Raw genomic sequence first — 25787 nt, 5'->3', positions numbered from 1 at the left:
GCTGCAGGGTGCCTAAGAGTTGCCTCCTGAAAGGCTCCATGTTGCTCAAATGTGGCCAGTCTCTAAGCCAAACTCAGCAGGTAAATGCAATGCATTCCCTCTAGTGTGGGACATGACTCCCGGGGATGAGCCTCCCTGTGCACCAAGGGACTACTACCAATCACTAACTGGAGATGCAACTAGAAAAAAAATCCTTGAATAAAAGGGGGAAATGGTAAAGACAAATTAGTTTATTTGGCTAAGAGTCTTTAAAAAAAAAGTCGGGAGATCATCAGAGGGGTCACACTTACACACAACTCAGCAGGATCCCAGAGACAGCCAAGTAGATGCAACCCCAGATACTGGTGCTCCTGAGGGCTACAGAGACCCACAGGTTCTATGGTCATGGCAGGTGGCTCTGGAGTTCAGTGCCTTGTCAGTGGGTCCTACTTTGGAATTTGTGTTCCTGAATGTGATGGAGTTGGACTCAGATATGACTTTTCTACACATACCTCTTCTGTCACTTTTGCTGAACCTGTGGTTGGCGCTGGGGTTGGTGTGTACTAAGGAGACTTGAATCTCTGGACTGGCCATGTGCCAGCTGGGCCCTGAGTCTCAGCAGAGTTGCAACTCCTACTCTCCAGTTCATTGGACTTACCCAGGTGAGCTAACCCAGGGAGGTGAAGATGGTCAACCATCACACGAGGGAGCTGAGAGTGCCTACAACTGCAAGCAGTAGAATCACTTCCAGCAGTCATGTGGGATCTAAGCTCACTCTCAATATAGAGGTGGAGTAGACATCACCATCCCAGGGTCCACAGAATGGAGGAATAAAATATGGATTAGAGTGGACTTACTGGTATTCTACTATAGAACTTTTGTGACTAGTAATGGAAGAAATTGTAGAATTGATGTGGAGAAAATGGCCACGGTAGTTGCTAAGGGCAGGGAGAGGGAAGAAGAGATGTGATGTGGGAGCAATTTTGGGACTTCGAGTTGTCCTAAACGATATTGCAGAGTCAGATTTTGGACTTTATATATCCTGCCATAACCCACTGAATATACTGGGAGAAGAATGTAAACTACAATGTGAACTATAATCCATGCAGTGCAGCAGTGCTCCAAAATGTATTCACCAAATGCAATGAATGTGTCACAATGATGAAAGAGGTTGTTGATGTTGGAGGAGTTGGGGGAGGAAGGGTGTGAGGTATATGGGAACCTCTTTTTTTTTAGATTTATTTTTTATTTATTTCTCTCCCCTTCCTCCCCTGCTCCCCCCATTGTCTGCACTTTGTGTCCATTCACTGTGTGTTCTTCTGTGTCTGCTTGGATTCTTATTAGTGGCACCAGGAATCTGTATCTCTTTTTGTTGTGTCATCTTGCTGCATCAGCTCTCTGTGTGTGTGGCACCACTCCTGGGCAGGCTGCACTTTTTTCACGTGGGGCGGCTCTCCTTATGGGGTACAATCCTTGCACGTGGGGCTCCCCTATGCAGGGGACACCCCTGCATGGCAGGGCACTCCTCACGTACATCGGCACTGCGCATGGGCCAGCTCCACACAGGTCAGGAGGCCCTGGGTTTGAACCCTGGACCTCCCATGTGGTAGGCAGACACTCTATCAGTTGAGCCAAATCCACTTCCCTCCTACATTTTTCAATGTAACATTTTTGGGATCTATGTATCTTCAAAAAATACCATAAAAAAATTTTTTTTAAACTGACAGAAAAAAAAAAGTACTTCTGTTACCATAAGCACAACTATTTCCAGTAGAAACCCCACTCCCCACTCTACCCCCAATCTAGCACCACAAAGTGAAGCAGGCTAGATGGGAAATCAATAGACGGATCTGGACCCTGGCAGAGAGTCCTCTTCAGAGCCAACCCCAAGACGGCTGCTGAAGACCCTCACTAGATTCTCCCACCCGGAATGAGACTTCCTCCAGAAGCCAGAAGCCCCGGATATTCCCCAAGGACTTTATCATTGGGCCTTCCTGGGGGATTGATGGGTGGGGTAATCAATCAAAACAGCAAATAGCTGGGACTCCTCCCATGCCATTAGCAAAGGGGCGGAATAATTAATGGTTTAAAAGGCAAGCACAAAGGCTCTCTTGCTCTCTCTTGCCTTCGCCGTGTCCTAGGGCCTGTTCGGTGCCGGTCTGTGTGCCAGTTCCTGCCCTCTGTGTCCTGCTCTCACCATTTTCCCCTCCCATCATGGTCACGCAAGTAAAACCTGGGCAATTATAATCTATACTGGGAAATTGTCATCTGTAAATCAGCCCACTTTAGCACTCTTCAGCCCCTTCCTCTCTACCTGGGACCCATGATCTGTTACATTCTCCCATTTCTCTTCCCTCCCTACCTTAATAAATTACTGGACTAACTAACCTGACATGCTCTTGAAATTCATTTTCTATAGCACAGTCAAGAACCTAGACAAAACCTGGTTACAAAAGGAGAAACAAGTCTCTCAGTGAGAAGGTGATTTATTGTGAGTGCACAAGCAAGGAACTGAGGGAATCTTTCCAAAACCAATTCAAAGTGAGAATGGGAGTTAGGGTTTTTAGGAGGAAAGGAGAAGGATAGGGGAGAAGAAAAACAAGTAAAAAACAAACAAAAAAGTAATGATATTAGATCTTCCAGGGGTCCTGTGAGGGGGGTATGTGCAGTCCTGCGCTGTCTCAAGCACATTAAACTTGTCCTTGGTTTCAGTGGCTTATTAGCCTCAGTTTAGATATTGTGCAGGTGCCAGGTCTTCATGGCTCCCTTCTCAGCCAACCATTGAGGGATATCAAGCTTTTTTGTCTCTGAGAAAAGTTAGATTGGGTGCCAAGGTGCTCCTGAAGCCATTCTGTCTGGATTTGCTTTGAGATGTTATCTTATTCCCGTAAGCAGAACTGAGAAGTTGTGGTTAATATCCTTCAGGGAACTAAGTGCAAAGAGTAAACTTCTAAAATCAGATAAATTGAAAACCAGCTCAATTAGTGTATAAGTATTTTCAGAGCTGCTTAAATGAAGAAATTTTATTTCTGTATTCTAGTTATCACTTTCCATAGAAAACTCTTTTTGTTTCTTGTCCTTATTTAGTAGATTGTCTCCAACTATAACTTTTATCAATTCCCCCCATGAGGATACAACTTCTCCCATCAATAGGTGTAATCCAGTTCCCCTCTCCCCCTGGGCAGCCCTGTGTCTTGCTTTATCCAATAGAATATGACAGAGTGGAGGCAGGTTAGTATAGGGAAGGGATGGCTTGGGTCACAGCTGAAGCCGACAGGCAACATGGCCGACAGGCAACATGGCCGACAGGCCCCATCCGGAAACCTCCTGATGTATCCCATGAGATCCCAGCCATGAGACTCTCCTTTGGAATGAGAATACCATTTGGGGTCAAGGGAAAACCCCGGATATGCTCAAAAAGCACAGGTGAGGCAACCATTCAGAACAGCAAACAGCTGGAGCCCTTCTCACATTATGAAGAACGTATTAGTCAGCTGAAGGGGTACTGATGCAAAAAACCACAAATATGTTGGCTTTTATACAGGGTATTTATCTGGGGTAAAATCTTACAGTTACAAGGCCCTAAAGAGTCCACCTCAAGGCTGCTTTCTCACCAAAGATGGTGGGCAGTCTCTGCCTGGTCTCTCCTTCCTGGTTCCTCTTAAGGCTCTGTGGGCCCAGCTTCTTCCCAATCTCAGCTATAGGCTGTCAGGCAAATGGCTCAACTCTCTTCCCAGGGATTTAGCTATTTGAACCTTTTCCTTTCTGTCATATGACCAAGTTCTCTCCTCTTCCGTGTCTATGGAGCTCTCTCTCTTCCTTTGTTTTCTTCTGTGTGTCTTCTTGAGTGAGTACCTGTTTATTTCAGTCCACCAAAGGGGCAGGGACTCAACCCTGAGTCACACCCTACCGATGTGGTCAGATCAAAGCCCTAATATTAATATAATTTAATCAAAGACACCTCAGCTGAATCTAATACATCAAAGGGTATCACACCCAGAGAAACAGGCCAGTTTACAAACATAAGCTCTTGTTTGGACATTCATAAATAATCTCAAACTGCCACAAAGGGGGAAGGGGAAAGACTTGAAAAAGCCCTGACCCGGTGCCCCGCGCATGTGTCTCATTCTGCAGCATACCCGCAGCCCATGCCTTGGACCATGTACTTTTCTCATTTTCTTCTTTCTTAATAAACCATTACTCGTTTGCCTACTTTATGGCATGTCCTTAAATTCTTTTATGCAACATAAGCCAAGAATCTAGAAGCCCAGAACCCAGAACCATCCAGTAAAAAAAGTGACATGGTTGCCATCGTCATCCTTGGAATTTCCATACTGATTCCCTGGAAGCAAACAGCATAAAAAAGGCTGGAATCACATTTAGTTCCCAACTCTCCACATCTCAAACTTCCCCAACTATCACACAGGAGAAAGCAAGAATGAGAAATGAAGCCCAGACACCAGGAGAATGTTATCAAATGCTTGGTCAACCTGGAGACACAGAGGTTTTGAAGGCTCTGCCCTAAGCCTGAGTTGCTGGTAGGATCTTCGTCTTTGTGTAGCATTTATAAGCTAGAGAACACTGACACAAGTTCATTATCAGAATCTGTTTCTCCATGTTTCACTGTGTGTAGGCTACCAAAAACCTCTGCATCGTCCACCACAGCTTCTGGCACAGCAGTATAGGTATCAGAAACTTCGTTCAGCAGCAAGCAAAGGCTGCTGAGTCACTTGGTTAATTCAGTTCTGACTCTTTTTTTCCATAGAGTAAATATTTTACTGATGACCAACATGTCAGACACAAGGGATAGAAGCACTCAAGAAAAAGCAAAGGACTCTCCTTGCAGAGTTCACAATTTCCGCCCCTTTTAGCCTGCCTCTTCTGAGTGCTTCTCCCAACTCTAGGTCCGTAATCAGATGAGGATGGCTTTCTAGGTACCACAGACCTGCTCCAGCAACAAGAGAACACCATCACACTTGTTAACACTGTTTGGAAACTCAGGGGTAACCTGCAGAACAAATGGGAACATGCTGAACCAGGTGAAATAGAAACACCTGGCCTCGGGTCTCTCCACGCCCAGGTCCTGAGACATTACAGGAAAGTCGAGTGGCAGCTGCAGGTGCTCTGCTGACCTGGGCTGTCAAAGTCTCTCCAGGTTGCTCTCGTATGCAGTTGGAGATCCCTTGGCCACAAGCAACCAGAGAGTCTGGGAACATGCTGCCCGTTCTGACTCTTAACTATCTGGAGTTAGGCCAGACTCCACAGATTAAGGGCAATCCTCTACAAGACTGTCCTTCAGGCACCAGTTGCAAGTTCAGGGGCCCAGGCCACCTGCACTTAGCTACAAATTCGGGGGTTCCACGAGCCCACTGTGTTCGGTCATTCACTAGAATGACTCAAACTCACTGAAAGCACTATACTTATGATTATAGCTGTATTATGGTAAAAGGATACATATAATAAGAAGCAAAAAGAAGAGACACACGGGCGAGGTCTGAGAGGGTCTCAGACACAAGCTTCCACCCATGTCCTCTCCACAGGGAGTCAGAATGCGTCATCTCCTGACACAGCAGCAATGTATTTTCTCAATCATGGAAGCTCACTGGAGCTTCAAGCGCTTCAAGTTTACATGACATCTCATTATATAGACATATTGATAGACCCACTGTCCAAGTGGTTGAACTCAATCGGCAGCCCCCTTCCCTCCCAGAGGTCGAGGGGGTGGGCATATACTGATGTGGCTCAAAGCCCCAACCCCTTAATCACATGGTTGGTCTTCCTGGTGGGTCAAGTCCCCACCCCAAGACTGCAGGTGTTGGTGACCACTCCCTGCCTCCTCATTAGCATGTAAATATCCGGTATAATCCTGGGCCCACCTATCCCAGGAAATTCCAAAGATTCAGAATTTGCTTCCACTCCTATCCCAGGAAATTCCAAAGGTTTAGAGGTTGCTTCCCCAGGAACTGAGGACAAAGACCAGCCAGATTTTTCATTATGCTGCACACTGTGTACTGTTTCCTGTGGGAATACTGGGTCTCAGTGCAACAGGTCAGCCAACAAAACTTCTCATATCTTTGATCTGACTTGCATATTTCTTTGGAAGTTCCCAGTTTGCCCATAGGGAATAAAGGAAAGACTCATGCACAAAGAACCTACATGAGGTTGCTCTCCATGAATAAGGGCTGTGAAGTTTCCAGACAAGCCAAACGTGGATGTCATTCCTTCGCCTGAGACATGCTTTAGATGTATCATCTCTGAATTCTCCTGTCTTGTGACGGAGGTACCTGTGGTGGGCAGCCTCCAACACAGTCCCCATGATCCTCAGTTCCTGATTTTCATGCCTGTATATGTCAGCCGCAGGGGTGCTGATGCAAAATAACAGAAATTGGTTGGTTTCTATAAAGGGCATTTATTTGGGGTAGGAGCTTACAGATACCAGGCCATAAAGCTTAAGTTACTTCCCTCACCAAAGTCTATTTCCACGTGTTGGAGCAAGATGGCTGCTGACGTCTGTGAGGGTTCAGGCTTCCTGGGTTCCTCTGAGCTCAGCACCTCTGTTTCCTCCACAAGGTCAGCTGTAGACTATCAGGAGAATGGCTCTGTCTCTTTTCCTGGGGCTCCAGCTTCAGCATCAAACTCCAACATCAAAACTCCAACATTGAAAGCCCTCAGCTCTGATCTTTGCCATGCCTTTGCATCACCCCTTGGTGGGTGGGGACTCAACGCCCTAATCAAAGCTCAGTCATGCCCAGGTACAGGTCAGATTACAAGCATAATCCAATATTTCTTTTTGGAATTCATCAATGATATTAAACTGCTACAATGCCCCTCTATAGTCCTCTCCCACAGTGCACACGGCTGACCCGTATTACCAGTAGAATATTGTGGAAATGGCAGTATCTGGCTTCCAAGAATAGGTCTTGAAAGAAATCATGGCTTCTACTTTGCCCTCTCTTGGCTCGCTCACCCTGAGGGAAGCCTGCAGCCACGTTGTGAGGACACTCCAGTGGCCCTATGGAGGATCCACGTGGCGAGGAATTGAGGCCGTGAGCAAGCCATCGTGGAAGTGGGTCCTCCAGTCTCCAGCCTTCACCCCTAGCTGACATCCTGAAAACAGCCTCAGGAGAGACCCTACGCCAGAATCAGCCAGGTACACTGCCCCCAGATCCTGACCGTAGAAACTGTAAGTTAGTGTTACTGGTAGAATTATGTCCCCTAAAAAGATATGTGGAAGTCCTAACTCCTAAAACCTCAAAACGTTACCTTATTGTCAAACTGTGGATAGAATTAGTTAAGATGAGACCATAGTGGACCGAGGCGGGCCCTTATTCCAACACAACTGGTGTCCTTACAAGCAGACCATGCGAAGACGGAGGTAGAGATTGGAGTGAGGCTTCCACAGGCCAAGGAACAGCAAGGATTGCCGGCAAAACACCAGAAGCCAGAAGAGGCAAGGAAGGATGCTCCTCTACAGGCTCCGGGGACAGGGCCCTGCTGACACCTTGATTTCAGGCCACTAGCCTCCAGAACTGAGGGAAACATTTTTAAGCCGCCTAGTTTGTGGTACTTTGTTACAGCAGTCATAGGAAACTAATGCAGACAGTAAGTGTTTATTGTTTTAAGTGCTAAATTTTGAGGTAGCTTTTTAGGCAACAATAGATAAATACTATAGTACCATTAGAGATAATAGAAGCTCAGAGCGGTAAGATCTCAGAACTGTGGCTTGGCCCAGCTTAGACTCCAAAGCCCATGTCCACACTCACTATAGCTCTGGTTCTTTTTATTTTTAAAGATTTATTTCTCTCCCCTCCCCCTGCCCCCAGTTGTCTGTTCTCTGTGTCCATTTGCTGCGTGTTCTTGTTTTTGTCCGCTTTTGTTGTTGTCAGCGGCATGGGAATCTGTGTTTCTTTTTGTTGCGTCATCTTGTTGTGTCAGTGCTCCATGTGTGCAGCGCCATTCCTGGGCAGGCTGCACTTTCTTTCGCGCTGGGCGGCTCTCCTTACGGGGCGCACTCCTTGCGGGTGGGGCTGCCCTACGCAGGGGACACCCCTGCGTGGCACGGCACTCCTTGCACGCATCAGCACTGCACATGGGCCAGCTCCACACGGGTCAAGGAGGCCTAGGGTTTGAACCGGGGACCTCCCATGTGGTAGACGGACGCCCTAACCACTGGGTCAAGTCCACTTCCCTAGCTCTGGTTCTTGATCTGGGCTGTTTGAAAGAATCACCTGTAGATTATTATAAGACTATGCACTCCTGGAGCCTATAGAGAGTATTGTCCCAGTCTCTGTTGGCAGCATCTGGGTATCTGTGGGTTGTTTTTTGTTTTGTTTTGTTTTGCATCATCTTGCTCTGCCAGCTCTCCACACAGGCCAGCAGTCAGCATGGGCCAGCTTTGCCTTCACCAGGAGGCCCCGGGAATCGAACCCTGGACCTCCCACATGGTAGACAGGAGCCCAATTGCTTGAGCCACATCTGCTTCCATGTTTTGTTTTTACTTCACATGTTAATTCTGGTAATCAGCCAGGTTTTAGGAACCACAGAATTGAATTTGTGCATTCATTCATTCAACAAATACTTTTTATTGAGCATTTACTACACACCAGAAACACTACTAAGCACTTGAGATACTGGACTGGGAGGTATTGAGCAAGACAAAAATCCCCAGCCTCATTGAGATTACAACTGACAGGTGGAGAGACAAAAGAAAAAATAAATGAGCAAAACATCAGCTGGTCAAATGGTGATAAATACTATGGACAAAAATAATTCAGGGAAAAATTAATCCAATCATCCAGGAGTACTGAAATCTTATTGGTGAGGAAGTCCTCACTGAGAGAGAAAAAAAAAAAATAGCCAAGAGCAGATTCTGGAGGAAGAGCAGTCAAGGCAGAGAAAACAGCAATCACAGAGGCGCGGAGGCAGGCGCCTGCCTGAAATATTTCAGGGTCAACAAGATAACCACGGCGGCTAGCCTGGAGTGAGGGGAGGGGAGACAAACAGGAAATGCAATCGTAATGGCCTTGGTGACTCAGTTGTAACCACCGGAGGAAGGCGGGCCCTTGGTCTCACACTAAGCTCTTCCCAAGTTTCTGGTCCTCAAAACTGTGGACGAAATAAAATGGTTTTAAGCGGCTAAGGTTTGGGACCATTTGTTTACATGACAATATGTATGCAGAGCAGATGAGAAGTCAATCAAACATTTTGAGCAGCAGACTGAGCCTGATCTGCCTTATGTTAGAAAAGAGCTGTTCTGGCTGCCACGTTGAAAACAAACTTGGGTGGGAAATGGCAGCTACAAGGAGGATGGCAATACCTGGTTGAGAGGTGACTGGCTTAGACCAGGGAGGGAGCAGGGGAACTAATGAGGAGCAGGAAGGTGCTGGGTTATTCTGAAGGTAAAGCTGACAAGACAGGTTGAAGATTAGATGTGAGGTGTGAGTAAAGAGAGGGTTGAATGGTTACTGCAAGGCTTTGGGCCTGAGCAATTGCAAGCAGGAGTTTCCAAGCACACAGCGTAGGGAGAATAAAGGAAGTAAAGGAAGAAGCAGCTTGTGAGGGAAAACCAGGAGTCTTGACTTGGCATGGTAAGTTTGAGGTGCCTGTGGAACATCCAGTGGAACTACCCAGGGGTGGCTGGAAACGTGAACCCAGAGGTCTGCAGAGAGAACCAGCGGGGACATACAGAATTTGGAGTTGACCACATAAAGGTGGAATTTACTGCTGGAGTCTAGATGAGATCCTCAAAGGTCCAAGGTTGAGCTCTAGGGCACTGCAACTTTTGGAAGCCAGGGAGATAAGTAAATAGCAAAGGAGACCAAAGCAGTTCTCACAGAACTCAGGAAAGCTGCTGTACTCATGGTTTATCTGGTAACAAGAGGGCGAGTGTGCTCACACAGGTGGAGGGAGCCTGGTAGTTGCATTGGTGGGTGAGTGGACACTCTCCTCACTCTGTTGATTTTCTCTGTGAAACAGGAAGGACAGTTCTTAGCTGAGTTTGGGAAAAGGGGATAAAGTGTTAGAAGTTAGAGAAAGTGGGACATACGAAAGGAGCATCTGGAAGACTGGGAGGGTGAGCTGATGAAAGATAGCACGAGTGTCAAGAAACATGAAGGGGGAAACGGACTTTGGCCCAGTGGTTAGGGCGTCCGTCTACCACATGGGAGGTCCGCGGTTCAAACCCCAGGCCTCCTTGACCCATGTGGAGCTGGCCCATGCACAGTGCCGATGCACGCAAGGAGTGCCGAGCCCCCACGTAGGGGAGCCCCACGCGCAAGGAGTGCACCCATAAGGCGAGCCGCCCAGCGCGAAGGAGGGAGCAGCCTGCCCAGGAATGGCGCCCCCACACTTCCCGTGCCGCTGACGACAACAGAAGCGGACAAAGAAACAAGACGCAGCAAATGGACACAGAAAACAGACAACCAGGGGAGGGGAGGGGAATTAAATAAATAAAAATAAATCTTTAAAAAAAAAAAAAAAAGAAACATGAAGGGCCCACTTGACATCACAGAGTGTGAGTTTGGAGTGCAGCAGTCAGCATGGTTGTGTGGTTTTCTCCTGCTATGTTCAGCTGCACAGGCACAGGCACCGAGTAGATAGCAAGTTGAATTTAACCAGGTTTGAGGGTTTGGCAGGAGAGTGTCATAAAGAGGTTAAGTTGAGGGAGCTTCTGGGGGAGGAGGGGGGAGTGGATTTTAATGCTGGATCATGGAATTTAAGCTGATTAAGCAGAAAAGGGAGGGCCTAAAAGGATAAAGGGTCTTTAAAAGGTAATGCATGGGGGGTGCAGATGTGGCTCAAGCATTTGGGCACCCGCCTCCCACATGGGAGGTCCTGGGTTCAGTTCCTGGTGCCTCCTAAAGAAGTCAAGCTGCAACCAGCCACAACCAGCCACAAATGGAAGTGGCTCAAGCAGTTGAGCACTGGCCTCCCACATGGGAGGTCCCAGGTTGAGTTTTTGGTGTCTCCTGAGGAAGACAAGCCCACAGACAAGGGAGTTATCGGGGGGGGGGGGGGGGGTTGCGGGGGGATTTTAAAAATTGTTTGAAAAAAAAAGGTAATACGTAATCAATGGAATGTGGGGTCCCAAGTCCAAAAGATTCTTAGAGTTAAGTTTCTAGGGAGACTTCCAGGAAGATGGCAGATTAGAAAGACATGGGACTCTCTCCTCTCCCAGAAAAATAGCTAGAGGTCAGGCAGAAATGGCCTGGAACAGCCCGGTGAAGGCTGCACACTGTCCAGGAGAGAGAGGGACACAGGAAAAGAATTTCTATGGAAAGACTGTGAGTAGAAGCTGCAGCTGCAGCTGCTGGTGCCCTTTCCCCACCCTACAGGCAGACAGTTTTGAATTCTACCAAGACCAGCATCTACAGCGTCTACAGACAAAGGGAGCCACAGGGATCCACCTCCCCAGGAAACAGGAGAGAGAGAGGGTGACGCTTAAGGCTGATTCAGCTTTTGGCCAATAAATTTGGTCCGCTGTGTCCCACAGTCCCTTCCTAGCTGGGTGTGGGGCCACACCACGGTTTGCCCTGGGAGCCAGCAAGGGACTAAAGAGATCCAGAATTATAGAGATTCCACCCTCTCAGTCTCCCTCTCTACTGACCCAGGATTGCTTGTTGAGAACCCAGAGGGAAGTGGAATAATTTCCTACACAGGAAAAGGGAGGGGCCTGCCTCTGAGAAAGTTTGAATTGTGAGCCTCTTAGTCTCCAGGCAGGATCCTCTATCACACTGATCTGGTTCGCTGTCGCGGCAGACACACTTCAACCAGGCTTTGAGCCGAGAGGGCTGCCAAAGAGTGACTGAGCAAGGAACTGCATGTGAAGAAATTAAAGGAAATGAGAGACTTTTTCTGGTCTTTATAGCCTCCCTCCCCAAGGCCCTCGGAAGCAGGCTGCAACCCACACTGAGTTCAGGGTCCAGATTAGAGTAAGTAACAGGGACAATCCTGAAGGCCTAGGACAGGTTGACCAAGGAATCGAAGGACAGCAGAAACATGCCTCCTGCCATTAAATCCCTACAAGAGAGAAACAGAGCTCTGAGTAAGCTCACCACCCTAACCAGATGCCTAGACAGCGGCAAAAAATTACAAGCCATACTAAGACAATGGAAGAAATGGCCCAAGCAAAGGAATATATCCAAGTCCCAGATGAGACACAGGATCTGAGACAACAAGATCCCTGGTACCTCCATAAAAACAAACAAAAAACAAAAACAAAAAGCCATTAGAGGCATACAACCACAGACTTGAAATGAAAGAAGAAAGAGTAAGTGATACCGAAGACAGAACAGATGAAATTGAAGACACAAAAGCACAAAGAAAGAATGGGAAAAATTGAGCAGGACTCAGGGAGTTGAATACAAAGCACAATAACATACTTACCATGGGAGTTCCAGAAGGAGAAGAGAAGGGAAAAGGAGCAGAAAGAATATTTGAGGAAATAATGACTGAAAATCTCCCAACTTCATGAAAGAAATTAATTTACATGTTCAAGAAGCACAGCATATCCCAATCAGAATAAATCTGAATAAACCTATTCCAAAATACATACTACTCATAATGTCAAACATCAAAGATAAAGAGAAAATTCTGAGTGCAGTAAGGGAAAAGTAAATCATCATACACAAGGGATCCCCTGGAAGACCTAGTATGGATTTCTCATCAAAAACCATGGAGGTAAGTAGACAGTGGTATGATATAATTAGAATACTGAACAGAACAGTTCACAAATATGGCCAACTGATTTTTTTTTTATTTATCTCCACTTCCCACCCCACTCACCCACCCCCGCCCCAGTTGTCCATTCGCTGTGTGTTCTTCTGTAACCGCTTCTATCCTTACCAGCAGCACCAGGAATCTGTGTTTCTTTTTGTTGCATCATCTTGTTGTGTCAGCTCTCCGTGTGTGCAGTGCGAATCTTGGGCAGGCTGCACTTTCTTTCACTCTAGGTGGCTCTCCTTACAGGGAGGAACTCCTTGCGTATGGAGCTCCCCTATGTGGGGGACACTTCCACATGGCACAGCACTCCTTGCACGCATCAGCACTGCACATGGGCCAGCTCCACACGGGTCAAGGAGGCCCAGGGTTTGAACCGCGGACCTCCCATGTGGTAGGCCGATGCCCTATCCATTGGGCCAAGTCCGCTTCCTGGCCAATTGATTTTTGACAGTCAAAGGAAATTAATGAAGAGACCATGTTTTTGCTAAACCATATTAGAACAATAAGATATCCATATACAAAATTTGACAAATAAACCTTACACTAAACTTCACACCTATACAAAAATTCACTCAAAAATTCACAGATCCAAAGGTAAAATATAAAATGATGAAACTTTTAGAAGAAACATAGGAAAAAATCTTTGTGATCTGGGGTTAGGAAAAGAATTCTTAGACCAGACCCTATTTATGTGCTTCATGGGACCCTAGCAAAAGCTCTGTAATGAAATGTCTTTGTTCTGAGACCCTATATATTGCCCCTCATTTTCCCAGCCTCTTTGCAGAGCTCTATCTTCATTCTCTGTTCTGCCATCACCAGAGAAAAATCTCTCCTGTCCCAATAAATAAAGCTCATGTCTAGCCCTGTAACTGGGAGTGTCCTTTGGTCTTGCCGCCGCCCCCACCAGTGCCCTTCAGAAGCTGGGGTGCAACATTAGGAAAAGCCCAAATCAAGACATCATCAAGGCAATGCTTTCTTCCCAAAGACTGTGGCATTCTGGGGCCGCTGCTGGCGATCCTTGGCCCTTAGCTTGCCGCATGGCAAGCTACAAGCTCTGGCTCTCCCTCTGGCTCTCCCTCTGGCTCTCTCTCTCTGTCTGAATTTCATTCGGCTTATAAAAGACTCCACAAAAGGGTTAAGATCCATCTTGACTGAATCCGGCCACACCTCAACCGAAGTAACCTCATCAAAAGGTCCAGTTTACCACGGGTTCACACCCACAGGAAAGGTTTAAGTTTGAGAACATATTGTTAGGGTACACACAGATTCAACCCACCTCAGAATGCCAACAAGAAACCACCTTTGCAGACTCTCCTTATAAACGTTAAACTGGTCAAAATGTAATATATGCATTATATTTGTCATAACTTACAAAAGTGCGTGGGAGAGAGCGTAAACTATAATGCACACTTAGAGGCGATGCTCCAGCATGTGTTCACTAACTTTAACAGGTGCGCCACACTAACAAGGGAGGTTGTTGGTGTGGAAAAGTGTGGGAGGGTGGGGAGTGGGGCATATGGAAATCCTATACATTTTTATGTAACATTTATGTAATCTATTAAAAAATAAAAAATAATAATGATAATAAAATAAAAGATATGTAGTATACGGCGCCGCCCTTCAGTGTTCAGGGTAACAGAAGACGGTTTCGGCGGCGTTGGTGCTCCCGCCGCCAAGTGGCACCCGCTAGGCGGCGCCCGGAGGCGCGCAGGAGGTGGGGTTCCGTAGAGGCCAGACAAGCTCGGGACCTCGAAACCCGCCCGCACGGTTACGCACAGGAAGTTTTGCTCGCGCGGGCGCTCAAGGACAGGCACGCTCACGCGTTCACGTGCACACTCACAATCGACTGTCCCCTTATTCAGATTTTTCTGGGAGCGGCTCGCTGACCCCTCGGACCCAGACGTCCGCGCAGCCGCGGAGAGCAGGCCCCGCCGGCGGGCGCGCGCGGTGAACCGCGTCGGCGACTTCCCGCCGCCAGGGGGGGCCCGAGGGAGGGGCCGGGGGGGGGGCGGGGAGGGGCCGGGGGGGGGGGCGCGGGGGGAGGGGCCGGGGGGGGGTCTCGGGGGTGCCGCCGGGGGAGGGGCCGGGGGGGGCGGTTCCGGGGGAAAGCCGGGGGCGCGGGCCGGCGGAGCCGGGGCGGAAGAGCGTGCTGAGGACCGGCTCCCGGCCAGGCCCCCGAGCGGCCCAGGCCTGGCTGCACCGCCTGATCTCCGCCTCCGCATCCACTTGCCGGTTTAGGAATTAATTCCCAAAAGTTCCTACGCGGCCATCTGGAAATAATCCTGTTGCCCCGGGCAGAATACAGGAGCTTGAAGGATGCCTCGGGCGATTTGTGGCCGCATGCCCAGCCCGCGGAATCCTCAGAGGATGGATTTTTTTTTGTTATTTTTTGTGTTTTTTTCTGAGGATGGATTTTGATACTTTAACATTTACTCTATCGCTGACTGCAGCTGAAGTTATCAATCCTCTGAGAGAACTTGGTTGTGATATGTTATCGGTAGAGCATAGTTCCATGAGACCGTGAGGGGAATCTGCATTCAGGAGAGTCTCATAGCAATCCAATAACGTGATGGTAAGAAAATCAAAATAGGTAAGAATACGCCAGTGCTCACTTGAGGGCTAAAGCACCAGAAACTTCGGGAAAGCTTATCTTAAAAAAGATCAGAAAATAGGAAAAAATGCCAAATGCATTGTAAGATTTCTCTATCATTCTTTGAATTTGTGATAGGTCCAGGTTATTTTCCCTGCATTATGGGAAATATCTTTCAAAATTGCTTCACCAAAAATAAAGGAGGGAAGAGGATGTGGCTCAAGCAATTGAACTCCCGCCTAAGACATGGGAGCTCCCAGGCTTGATTTGTGTGCGTCTTAAAGAAGGTAAGCAAGGCAGCAAGCTGATGCAGTGAGACAGGAGGAAAAACAGGAGCGACATAACAAAGCAGGGAGCAGAGCTGGCTCCAGCAAGTAGGCACCTCCCCCCACATCAGAGGTCCTGGGCTCCGTTCCAGCCCTCCTAGAAAAACCAGCACACAACAGACACAGCTAACTGCAAGACTTGAAAAAGCTTTGCCAATACTAGACCCCATGATGCCGAAATTATCAAACAGCCTACAGAATAAGGCATTGTCACTGAATTATTAGGATTGGAAGACCATGGCTATGGAAAGAACTTGAAATTTTAAGACTATGTGCCCTCTTCATGTCAGTCAGCAGAAGTTTTTAGTGCAAGATTGGTTTTGTGTTTTCCAAGACATTTCAAATGACAAAGTACATATTGTATATATCATATAATAAACCATGTTTTCAAGAGGATCTGAAATACCTCATTTTTTTTCTTTCCTCAGTTTTTAATTTTCTATTGAAGTTTTTGGTTAAGTAATCTAGTCGCAAGCCCCCATAAGTCTGAAATATGAAGCAAAAAGGCTGCCATCCCTGTCCCCTCCACCCAGTACCACCCACAGCTCCTCATCCGCCCTTCTACTTTTTCATGTGTACACAAGCAAATATGCATCTAGGTTTATTTTTCCCTTTCTGCACAAAAATTGGCATATTATGTTTGCTGGTTTATACATTGCTTTTTCATTAAGAACATACCTTGAAGATCCTTCCAAACCAGTACGTTTCTTCATTCATTTTTAGGACTGCATTTTATTCCATTCTGTGACTATGTCATAATTAATTTAACCAGAAACCTATTGACAGACATTTGAATTGTTTTCCATCTTCTTCTATTACAAAAATAAATAAAACACCATTTTTAAAAAACACCATTGCTATAATAGTTCGTCTCGTACACATATGACATGGCATGTGCACAAGTACAGTATTGCATCAATTCTAAATGTACTTCTTGTATATGCTAACATCTCTGAAGTTGGACCATATCTTCCGTATCTTACCTTTGATGGTGTAATACAGCATTTTTCTTAATTTTTTATAAAAATAATGGTGCATCTTATAATCAGTAGCTTCTTAGATTCTTTGTTATATAAAATAACAGTGAGAACTCTGGGCCAACAGTATGTATTTGAAATTTTATACATAATACTAATTTGCTTTCCATATATGTACTAATTCACCTTCCACCAGCAATTGATGAACATGAATGTTTCCTTATAGCCCAGTCAACACAGCAAGCCATCACATGTCTTGATTTTGCTGATCTTGTAGTAGAAAAATGGTATTGGGGTAGTTTTAATTTGCCTTTCTCTTATTATGAAGTTAAATTTTACATATAAATATATATAATTTTTTAAGGAGGTACCAGGAATTAAATCCAGGACCTCATACATGAGAAGCAGATACTCAGCCACTTGAGCTACATCCACTCCCCTATTTGTTTTTTTTAAAACATTTCCCCTACCTGAGATGATTCCCTCATCTGCTCTTTGTTTTTGCTCATTGTTTGGACTATCTGCTCGTTGTTTTTTGCTCATTCTCTGCTCATCTGTTTTTGTTTTGTTTTCTTTAGGAGGCACCAGAAACCAAACCCGGGAACTCCCGTTTGTGAGGTGGGCACTCAACTGTTTGAACCACATCTGCTCCCCCCCCCCCCATTTTTTTGTTTGAAGAGGTGGTGCTGGGAAGGTGGAGGCTGGACTGGGGATGGGCAGGGAGAAGTCCCAGCAGAAGGCAAAGTGGGGCTTCCAGGAAAGTTTTGCTTTCTAACAAGAAGACCCAGCAGGTAATGTCTGCTTCTTTCACCCCTCTTCCATTCGGAATCCAGACAATGTGTAGAAGTGCAATCAGGAAACAATCTGCAAGAGCCCCAAGGCCAACACATCAACCAAAGCAGAAAAGAACTACAGAAAAAGCCCAGGTCCCCAATGGCAGGCCCACCAGCAAACTTGTTTCCTGAGAACAATGTGGTTTTGCTGTAGTGGGAGCTACTGGCAGTCGAGCTCGCTGTGACTTGCAGGCAAAAGCACCCGTCACTGAAGCCCGCATGTCAAGCGCCTACCCAGGTCCAGATCATGTGCTAATTTCTGCCCAGGCATAATGTAATATACAATAATCACAAAAATTCCATGAAGTAGGGTTAGAACCCCCATTTTACAAATGAGGAAATTGAGGCCCAGAGAGGTGGCATCCCTCGTTGGAGGTCACAGAGCAACTAAGTGGTAAAGCCAAAACCTGACTCCCACACCTGTGCAGTTGACCTCCACCAGTGCCAGGCACAGAGTAGGGGAACCCACAGATGTCCACTGAATGCACACATGCTCCTCCTCTGGGTCACAGAGACCCCTCCCAACACTGGGATTCTACGACCTGTGGGCTCAGAAAGTGGGCTCTGGAGCATAGTGGAGTTTTGGATGTCAAGGGTTTGGGAATCACCAAAATCCCTGTCTCCTCTCCAACCCCTAAAAATGCCAACAAGATGGAAAGTTTCAAAATTTACTCCTTAACCAAGGCATGGAAAACGAAAAAGTACAAAAGAAACAAATTGGCCTTGGCAGCAGGAAGAGTGGAGGCTAGACTAGCAGAAGTAAACCTGAGAAGGAATAGGACTAGTCTTATATTCGGTGAACCTTCTGCCCAGTCCAGAACCTGGGAGATGTCGGGAGCCTCTGCAGATCCCAGAAGTGAGCGCGGCAACAGCAGACTCAGCCAGACCGGGACACAGGGCGACAGTCTCGGTATGTATTTCCCTCTTCACCCCTCCCTGGCCCCACCCTAGCCCCAGCCACCATCAGAAAAGGACCTGACTGCAACATTTCAGCCCTTCTCGCCATCCTGCTGAGGCTCCTGAGATGGGGAAAGGAGAGAGAAAATAATAATAAGTTTAGAAATGGCGATAATAACAATAGTACAACAACTCCATAAAAATAGTAGCATTTCTGCAGGGCTTACTATGTGCCTGCCACCGTTCTAGAGCTTCACGTGGATTCCAGCACCCACCCAGGTCTCCTTGCTGTTACTCCAACACACCAGGCAGACCCTACCCCAGGGCCTTTGCACTTACTGCTCCTGCTGCCCGGAATGCTTTCTTGCTCAGATGCCAACATGATTCAGTCCTTCCCACCCTGCAAGTGTTCAACTCCCACCCCCTCAACAGAGGCAGGTCAGGCCTTCCCTGACCACCCAACTAAAAACTGCAAAAACACTCCCTTCCCTGCTTTATTTCGCTCCCTAGCACATGGCACCTTCTAAAGGACCTCATAATTTACCTATGCATCTTATTGTCTGTCTTCCCCACTACAATGTGCATTCCAGAAGGACAAGGCTTTGTTCACTGATGTACCCCCAGGGCCTAGAATGGTATCAAGCACATAGTAGGTCCTCAGCAAATATGTGTTGAATTTTTTTTTTTTTTACCAAAGAGCTGTGCTCGCTTTGGCAGCACATATACTAAAATTAGAACAATACAGGGAAGCGGACTTGGCCCAGTGGATAGGGCATCTGTCTACCACATGGAGGTCTGCGGTTCAAACCCCGGGCCTCCTTGACCCGTGTGGAGCTGGCCCACAAGCAGTGCTGATGCGCGCAAGGAGTGCCCTGCCACGCAGGGCTGTCCCCGCATAAGGGAGCCCCATGCGCAGGGACTGCACCCCGTAGGGAGAGCATCCCAGCGCCAAAGAAAGTGCAGCCTGCCCAGGAGTGGTGCCTCACACACGGAGAGCTGATACAACAAGATGACACACCAAAAAGAAACACAGATTTCCAGTGCCGCTGATAAGGATAGAAGCCATCACAGAAAAACACGCTGCGAATGGACAAGGAAAACAGACAACTGGCGGGGGGGGGGGGGGCGGGGGGGCAGGGGGAGGTGGAGAGAAATAAATAAATAAATAAATCTTCAAAAAAAAAAAAAAAAGAAGAACGATACAGAGAAGATTAGCATGGCCCCTGCACCAGGATGCCATGCAAATCTGTGGCACATTCCACATTTTTTTTGTAAGTGCACAACTTCTGTAAAATATATACTTTTAAACAATCCAATGAGGTAAGGGCTATCAGAATCTCTGCTTTGCAGAGGAGGAAACTGAGGCACAGAGCGGTGATGGCATTTGCCCCAGGTCGCACAGCCAATAAATGGGAAAGCAGGGATTCTAGCCAGCCATTGATCTATATATATATAGCCTCTGATCTATAATGTAATGTGGTATTATCCACTAGCACCCACCCCTAGTCTTCCCGCAGGTGGTGCAAGCAGACCAACTTCACCCACTTGTCCCCCAGAAGTGGGCACATGACTCAGGACTGGCCAATGAGAGCACACACATCCTTGGCCTTTGTGATTGGTTCGGGGATGGACATGTGACCTTATCTAGGCCAATGAGAACCTTCTGCAGGACTTATATCTCCCCACCTCAGGAGGGGAGAATAAAGACTGAACAGGAAGAAAAAAAACAACCCAGAAGGAAAGACAGTTGGAGTCCCAGTGGTAGGCTTCAGGTGCCTGCATCCAGCCATGCCTGTGGCAATAGACACCCCTGACTTATTTCTTATGAGCCATTTTCTTTCCCTTAAGCCGGTTTGGGCTGCATTTTCTGTTGCAAACAGAAGAGACTTGACTGTACAGCAATCGCTGTAAGAACTGCTATCAATTATTGAGGAAGGGCTTTGGGAAGCATTTAGCACATCTAACCTCGCCTCACTTCAGCCTGGCACGGTTGGCGGACCCAGGCTTTGAACCCAGGTCTCCGTGCCCCTGGAAGCTGCAGACCTACCCACCAACCTAGTCTGCATATTGGCCGGTGTGAGAAACAGACTGTGAACCCCACACCCCAGCTTGGTGGCTAAAGATAGACCTAAGAGTCTGGCACAGAGTAGGGATCCAAAAAAACCTGTTCATAGCTCTTTAAAAACAGCTAATAATAAATTATGTGGGGGGTGGTGGGGTTGAATGGGACCTCATATATATATTTTTTTTTAATGTAATATTATTACAAAGTCAATAAAAAAATAAAATAAACCCCCCAAAAATAAATAAATTATGTGGACCTTGTCTAGATCCTAACTCCACAGACTAACTAGAAAAAGATATTTTTCAGACAAATGGGTAGGTATCAGATGATATTAAAACATTTTTAAAATTTTGTTCCATGTGATAATGGTCTCAGATTTATGTCAAAAACGTATCTATTTGAGATGCATATTGAGGTATTTATTTACAGGTGATCTGACCCGAGATCTGGAATCTACTTTAAAATCCTACAGTACAAAAGAAAAAAAAAAGGGGGAAGAGAATAAATAAAACAAGAGAAGGGAAAGTTGATGAAGCCGACCTGGGTCATGGGTACATGGAGTTCATCATACTACTCCTTCTCAGTTATTATTATTTTTTTTAAAGATTTATTTATTTATTTAATTTCCCCCCCTCCCCTGGTTGTCTGTTCTTGGTGTCTATTTGCTGCGTCTTGTTTCTTTGTCCGCTTCTGTTGTCGTCAGCGGCACGGGAAGTGTGGGCGGCGCCATTCCTGGGCAGGCTGCTCTTTCTTTTCACGCTGGGCGGCTTTCCTCACGGGCGCACTCCTTGCGCGTGGGGCTCCCCCACGCGGGGGACACCCTTGCGTGGCACGGCACTCCTTGCGCGCATCAGCGCTGCGCATGGCCAGCTCCACACGGGTCAAGGAGGCCCGGGGTTTGAACCGCGGACCTCCCATATGGTAGACGGACGCCCTAACCACTGGGCCAAAGTCCCTTTCCCTCCTTCTCAGTTATTACAGAGGTCTAGAAATCTTCCACAACAAAAAAAGGCTTTAAAAATTACAGCCTCCATTTATATAAAATTCTAAAGAAAATAAACTTACCTACTGCAAAAGAAAGGAAATGCTGGGTTGCACGGGACTGGGTAGAGGGAGAGAGAGATTACAAAAACTCATGAGGGGGGGGGGCGGATTTGGCTCAATGGATAGAGCATCCGCCTACCACATGGGAGGTCCAGGGTTCAAACCCCGGGCCTCCTTGACCCGTGTGGTAAAGCTTGCCCACGCGCAGTGCAGATGCGTGCAAGGAGCGCCATACCATACAGGGGTGTCCCCCACGTAGGGGAGTCCCATGCACAAGGAGTGTGCCCTGTAAGGGAGCTGTCCCGCGTGAAAAAAGTGCAGCCAGCCCAGGAGTGGCACCACATACATGGAGAGCTGACGCAGCAAGACGACACAAAAAAAAGAGAAACAGATTCCTGGTGCCACTGACAAGAATACAGAGCAGACACAGAAGAACACACAGCAAATGGACACAGAGCAGACAACTGTGGGGGGGAGGAGAGAGAAAAAAAAATAAATCTTTAAGAAAAACTCATGAGGGAATTTTGGGGGTGAAGGATGAGCATGGCTCATTATCTTGATTGTAGTGGTGATTTCACAGGTGTGAACAAAACTCATCAACTTTGGGAAGCAGATGTGGCTCAGGCAATTGGGCTCCCATCTACCATATAGGAGGTCCAGGGTTTGATGCCCAGGGCCTCCCGGTGAAGGCAAGCTGGCCTGTATGGTGAGCTGGCCCAGGTAGAGTCCTGCCCAGCATAGGAGTGCTGCCCTGTGCAGGAGCGCTGGCCCACTGCAGAGAGCTGGCGCAGCAAGATGATGCAACAAAAAGAGACACAGGGGAAGCAGACTTGGCCCAATGGATAGGGCGTGCGCCTACCACATGGGAGGTCCGTGGTTCAAACCCCAGGCCTCCTTGACCCGTGTGGAGCTGGCCCATGTGCAGTGCTGATGCGCGCAAGGAGTGCCCTGCTACGCAGGGGTGTCCCCCACATAGGGGAGCCCCAAACGCAAGAGCTGCACCCCACAAGGAGAGCCGCCCAGCATGAAAGAAAGTTCAGCCTGCCCAGAAATGGCACCGCACACACAGAGAGCTGACACACAAGATGAAGTAACAAAAAGAAACACAGATTCCCGTGCTGCTGACAACAACAAAAGAGGACAAAGAAGAACATGCAGCAAATGGACACAGAGAACAGACAACTGGGGGAGGGGGAGATAGAAATTTTTAAAAAAAAGGAGACACAGAGGAGAGGTAATAGAGACACAGCAGACCAGGGAGCAGGTGGCACAAGAGAATGATCGCCTCTCTCCCACTCCAGAAGGTCCCAGGATCAGTTCCTAGAGCCGCATAAAGAGAAGACAAGCAGACACAGAAGACTGCACAGCAAATGGACACAGAGAGCAGACAATGAGGAGAAATAAATAAATAAATCTTAAAAAAAAAAAAAGAACTCATCAGCTTGTATACTTTCAGCATGTACTGTTCCTTATACATCAGTTGTACCTCAGGAAAGCTGAAGATAAATGTAAAAACATATATATGCAACAAGGGACTAATCCAGTAGCACTTGCAAATGTATTACCTGATAAGTGCCTTTAAAAATCTATCAGTGACAACTAAATGATTGTGCATATACTTTAGTACCTTTGAACAATAATAGTAGGAGAACTTTCTGTGATGATGGATTCCATCAATCCACACCATCGTTACCTTAGGCAGTCGCCATCTGTGGCTACTGAAGACTTGAAATGTGGCTACTGTGACCAATGAGTTGATTTTTAAAATTGTATTTAATTCTAATTAAATTAAATTTCAGTTTAAATAGCCACATGCTCCTTATGCTGTTGTTGGCCAGCCCACCTTCCCAACTGCAAGCTAAAATAAAATACTCTTTTGGAAAAAAAAAAAAATTGGTCAACATACACTGAGCCCTACTCTGTGCCACTTTTACTTTTGCCTTTTAAAAAAATTATTTACAAAACTATAACCAGCAAGCAACACTCCCCATTCATATTTTTTGTGGTTTTGGTTTGGTTTTTTGGGCGGTACAGGCTATCCAGCCCAGGACCTAGTACATGGGAATCAGGCACTCACCCACTTGAACTACCTCTGCTCCCCTTCCATACCGTGCTTTTTGTTGGTTTTGTTTACCTTATGTCAGCCATCTCACGTAATCATCTCAACAATCCCATTTCACAGATGAGGAAATTGAGGCTCAGAAAAGGGTGTGAGGGACCTGTCTCTGGTTTTAACAGTGAGGACCGGCTGAGCGAGTACTGAGGCTGTGACTCCCAGCGGCGCCCTGCCCCCTGCCCCTGCCCCCTGCCCCCGCGCCCACCTCCATCCACCCCCGCCCCCTGCCCCTGCCCTCCCGCCTCGCCTCCAGCTCGCCGGCTGCCTGCTACGTTTTCTTGACGGCCTCCTCGATGCTGCTCACAATTTTCTCCATCTTGCTGTCGTCCACAAAGCCATCACCTCTCTGCGCACGGGGAGAAGAGCGCACAGACACGTCTCCCACCCCCCAGGACCCCAGCACCACCCTCCCGCCTCATCCGGGACGCTGGCTCCGAATCACCTTCTTGGAATGGACCAGGGCTCCGTCCACAAACACTTCGAACTCGCCTACAGCCTGGGAAGACCTGGCCTCCTCCTGGGGAGGGAAGTTAGGGCGGGTCGGCTGAGAGCACTGGGGAGCCCCTCGGGGGTCTCAGGGCCCTGACCCCACCCCAGCCGCCCTGCTGCCCCAGGCTACCAGCACCGTACAAAGATGAGACGATTTGGAAATTGCATCTCCAAACTCTTTTTCAGTAGAATGTACTGCAGGGAGAAAGGGGGGTCACAGGCCAGAGGTCACTGGGGCCCAGGGGAGGGGCAGCTGGAATCCTCCCTACATTCCCTCCACCCCCAAAGCCAAAACTACTCACCCGAAGGGCATAGCTTCAGAGGCCACTGAAGGCAGACAGCGAGAGGAAGAGGCAGAGAGAGGGAGGAAGGGAAGACGCGGAATCAGTAGATCCCCAACCCCAGAGCCATCCTGTGAGCGGCTGAGTCTGGCCTCGCCCCTCCCCCTCCCACAGCCTTCCCTGGCTCCGCGTCACTCAGGCTCAAAACCAGGCCTCCCACTCACAAACTACCCCCCTCGCCTCGCTGCCCTCATCTCCCACTACTCAGCCTGACTCGCTCTGCTCCAGCCACAGGGACGTCCTCAATCTTCTCCAATACTCCAGGCACAGCCCTGCTGCAGGGCCTTTGCACTGGTGGTTCTTTTTGCAGAAAGCTTTCTCCCAGCATCTGCATGGTGCCCTCTCTTCCCTCCTTCAGGCATTTGCTCATCTATCACCTTCTCAGTGAGGCCCTTCCTAGCCACCCTGGCCAAAATGTATGCTCAGTGCCCCATCCAAAGCACAGGGCTGGCACATGGTGGGCAGGACACTCAAAAATGAGTGAATGGGGAAGCAGATGTGGCTCAAGTAATTGAGCTCCTGCCTACCACATAGGAGGTCCCTGGTTCGGTTCCCGGTGCCTCCTGAAGAAGACAGTGAGCTGGCATGACAGTCAGGTGTGGCAAGTTGGCTAATATACACAATAAGAAAAACATGAGAACACAAGAAAGCAAGGAGCAGAGGTTCCTGGTGCCTCCTAAAAAGATTGAACAAGGGAGGCGGACTTGGCCCAGTGGATAGGGCGTCCGTCTACCACATGGGAGGTCTGCGGTTCAAACCCCTGGGCCTCCTTGACCTGTGTGGAGCTGGCCCATGCGCAGTGCTAATGCGCGCAAGGAGTGCCCTGCCATGCAGGGGTGTCCCCCGCGTAGGGGAGCCCCACGCACAAGGAGTGCGCCCCATCAGGAGAGCCGCCCAGCGTGAAAGAAAGTGCAGCCTGCCCAAGACTGGTGCCGCCCACACGGAGAGCTGACACAACAAGATGACGCAACAAAAAGAAACACGGATTCCCGTGCCACTGACAACAACAGAAGCGGACAAAAGAAGACGCAGCAAATGGACACAGAGAACAGACAGCCGGGGTCGGGGGGGGGGGGCGAGGGGAGAGAAATAAATAAATAAATCTTAAAAAAAAAAAAAGGATTGAACAAGACAGGGGACTGGTGTGACAGGCAGGCATGGCAAGCTGACACAACAAGATGATGCAACAAGAGATACAAGAAGAAAAAGTGTAACAAGAAACACAATAAAAGCAGGGAAAGGAGGTGGCTCAAACGATTAGGCACCTCCCTCCCACATTGGAGGTCCTGGGTTTGGTTCCTGGTGCCTCCTAAAGAAACAAGGAAGACAAAGAGGCACGGCAAGTGCACACAACAAGGGGATGGAGAGAAATAAAGAAATAAGATAAACCTTAAAACAATGAATGAATGA

The 25787-nt window shown here is 47.8% G+C and overlaps 1 protein-coding gene and 2 non-coding genes across 3 annotated transcripts in view; 1 reads left to right on the top strand and 2 right to left on the bottom strand.

Moving 5' to 3' along the window:
- Nucleotides 1–5068: 5068 nt before the first annotated feature.
- Nucleotides 5069–5199, bottom strand: LOC111761380 (small nucleolar RNA SNORA44). Its single transcript, XR_002794764.1, has one exon. It is a non-coding gene; the product is annotated as a small nucleolar RNA SNORA44 (small nucleolar RNA).
- Nucleotides 5200–18079: 12880 nt separating this feature from the next.
- Nucleotides 18080–25787, bottom strand: part of SELENOV (selenoprotein V) — a 31140-nt gene continuing 23432 nt past the window's right edge. Inside the window, exons 3-7 of the mRNA XM_071208995.1 lie at nucleotides 24339–24363; nucleotides 24178–24231; nucleotides 23990–24064; nucleotides 23795–23893; nucleotides 18080–18444 (exon numbers count right to left, since the gene is read on the bottom strand). Coding sequence (XP_071065096.1) covers nucleotides 23816–23893; nucleotides 23990–24064; nucleotides 24178–24231; nucleotides 24339–24363 — 232 coding nt within the window. The 3' untranslated portion in view covers nucleotides 18080–18444; nucleotides 23795–23815. The remainder of the gene's footprint in view (nucleotides 18445–23794; nucleotides 23894–23989; nucleotides 24065–24177; nucleotides 24232–24338; nucleotides 24364–25787) is intronic.
- LOC111761379 (U6 spliceosomal RNA) lies at nucleotides 19489–19590 on the top strand. The gene has a single exon (XR_002794763.1). It is a non-coding gene; the product is annotated as a U6 spliceosomal RNA (small nuclear RNA).

This window comes from Dasypus novemcinctus, chromosome 18, assembly GCF_030445035.2.
Source record: "Dasypus novemcinctus isolate mDasNov1 chromosome 18, mDasNov1.1.hap2, whole genome shotgun sequence".
Taxonomy (NCBI): Eukaryota; Metazoa; Chordata; class Mammalia; order Cingulata; family Dasypodidae; genus Dasypus; species Dasypus novemcinctus.
Note: the sequence above shows the minus strand (reverse complement) of the source record. Positions and strands in the feature narration are given on the sequence as shown.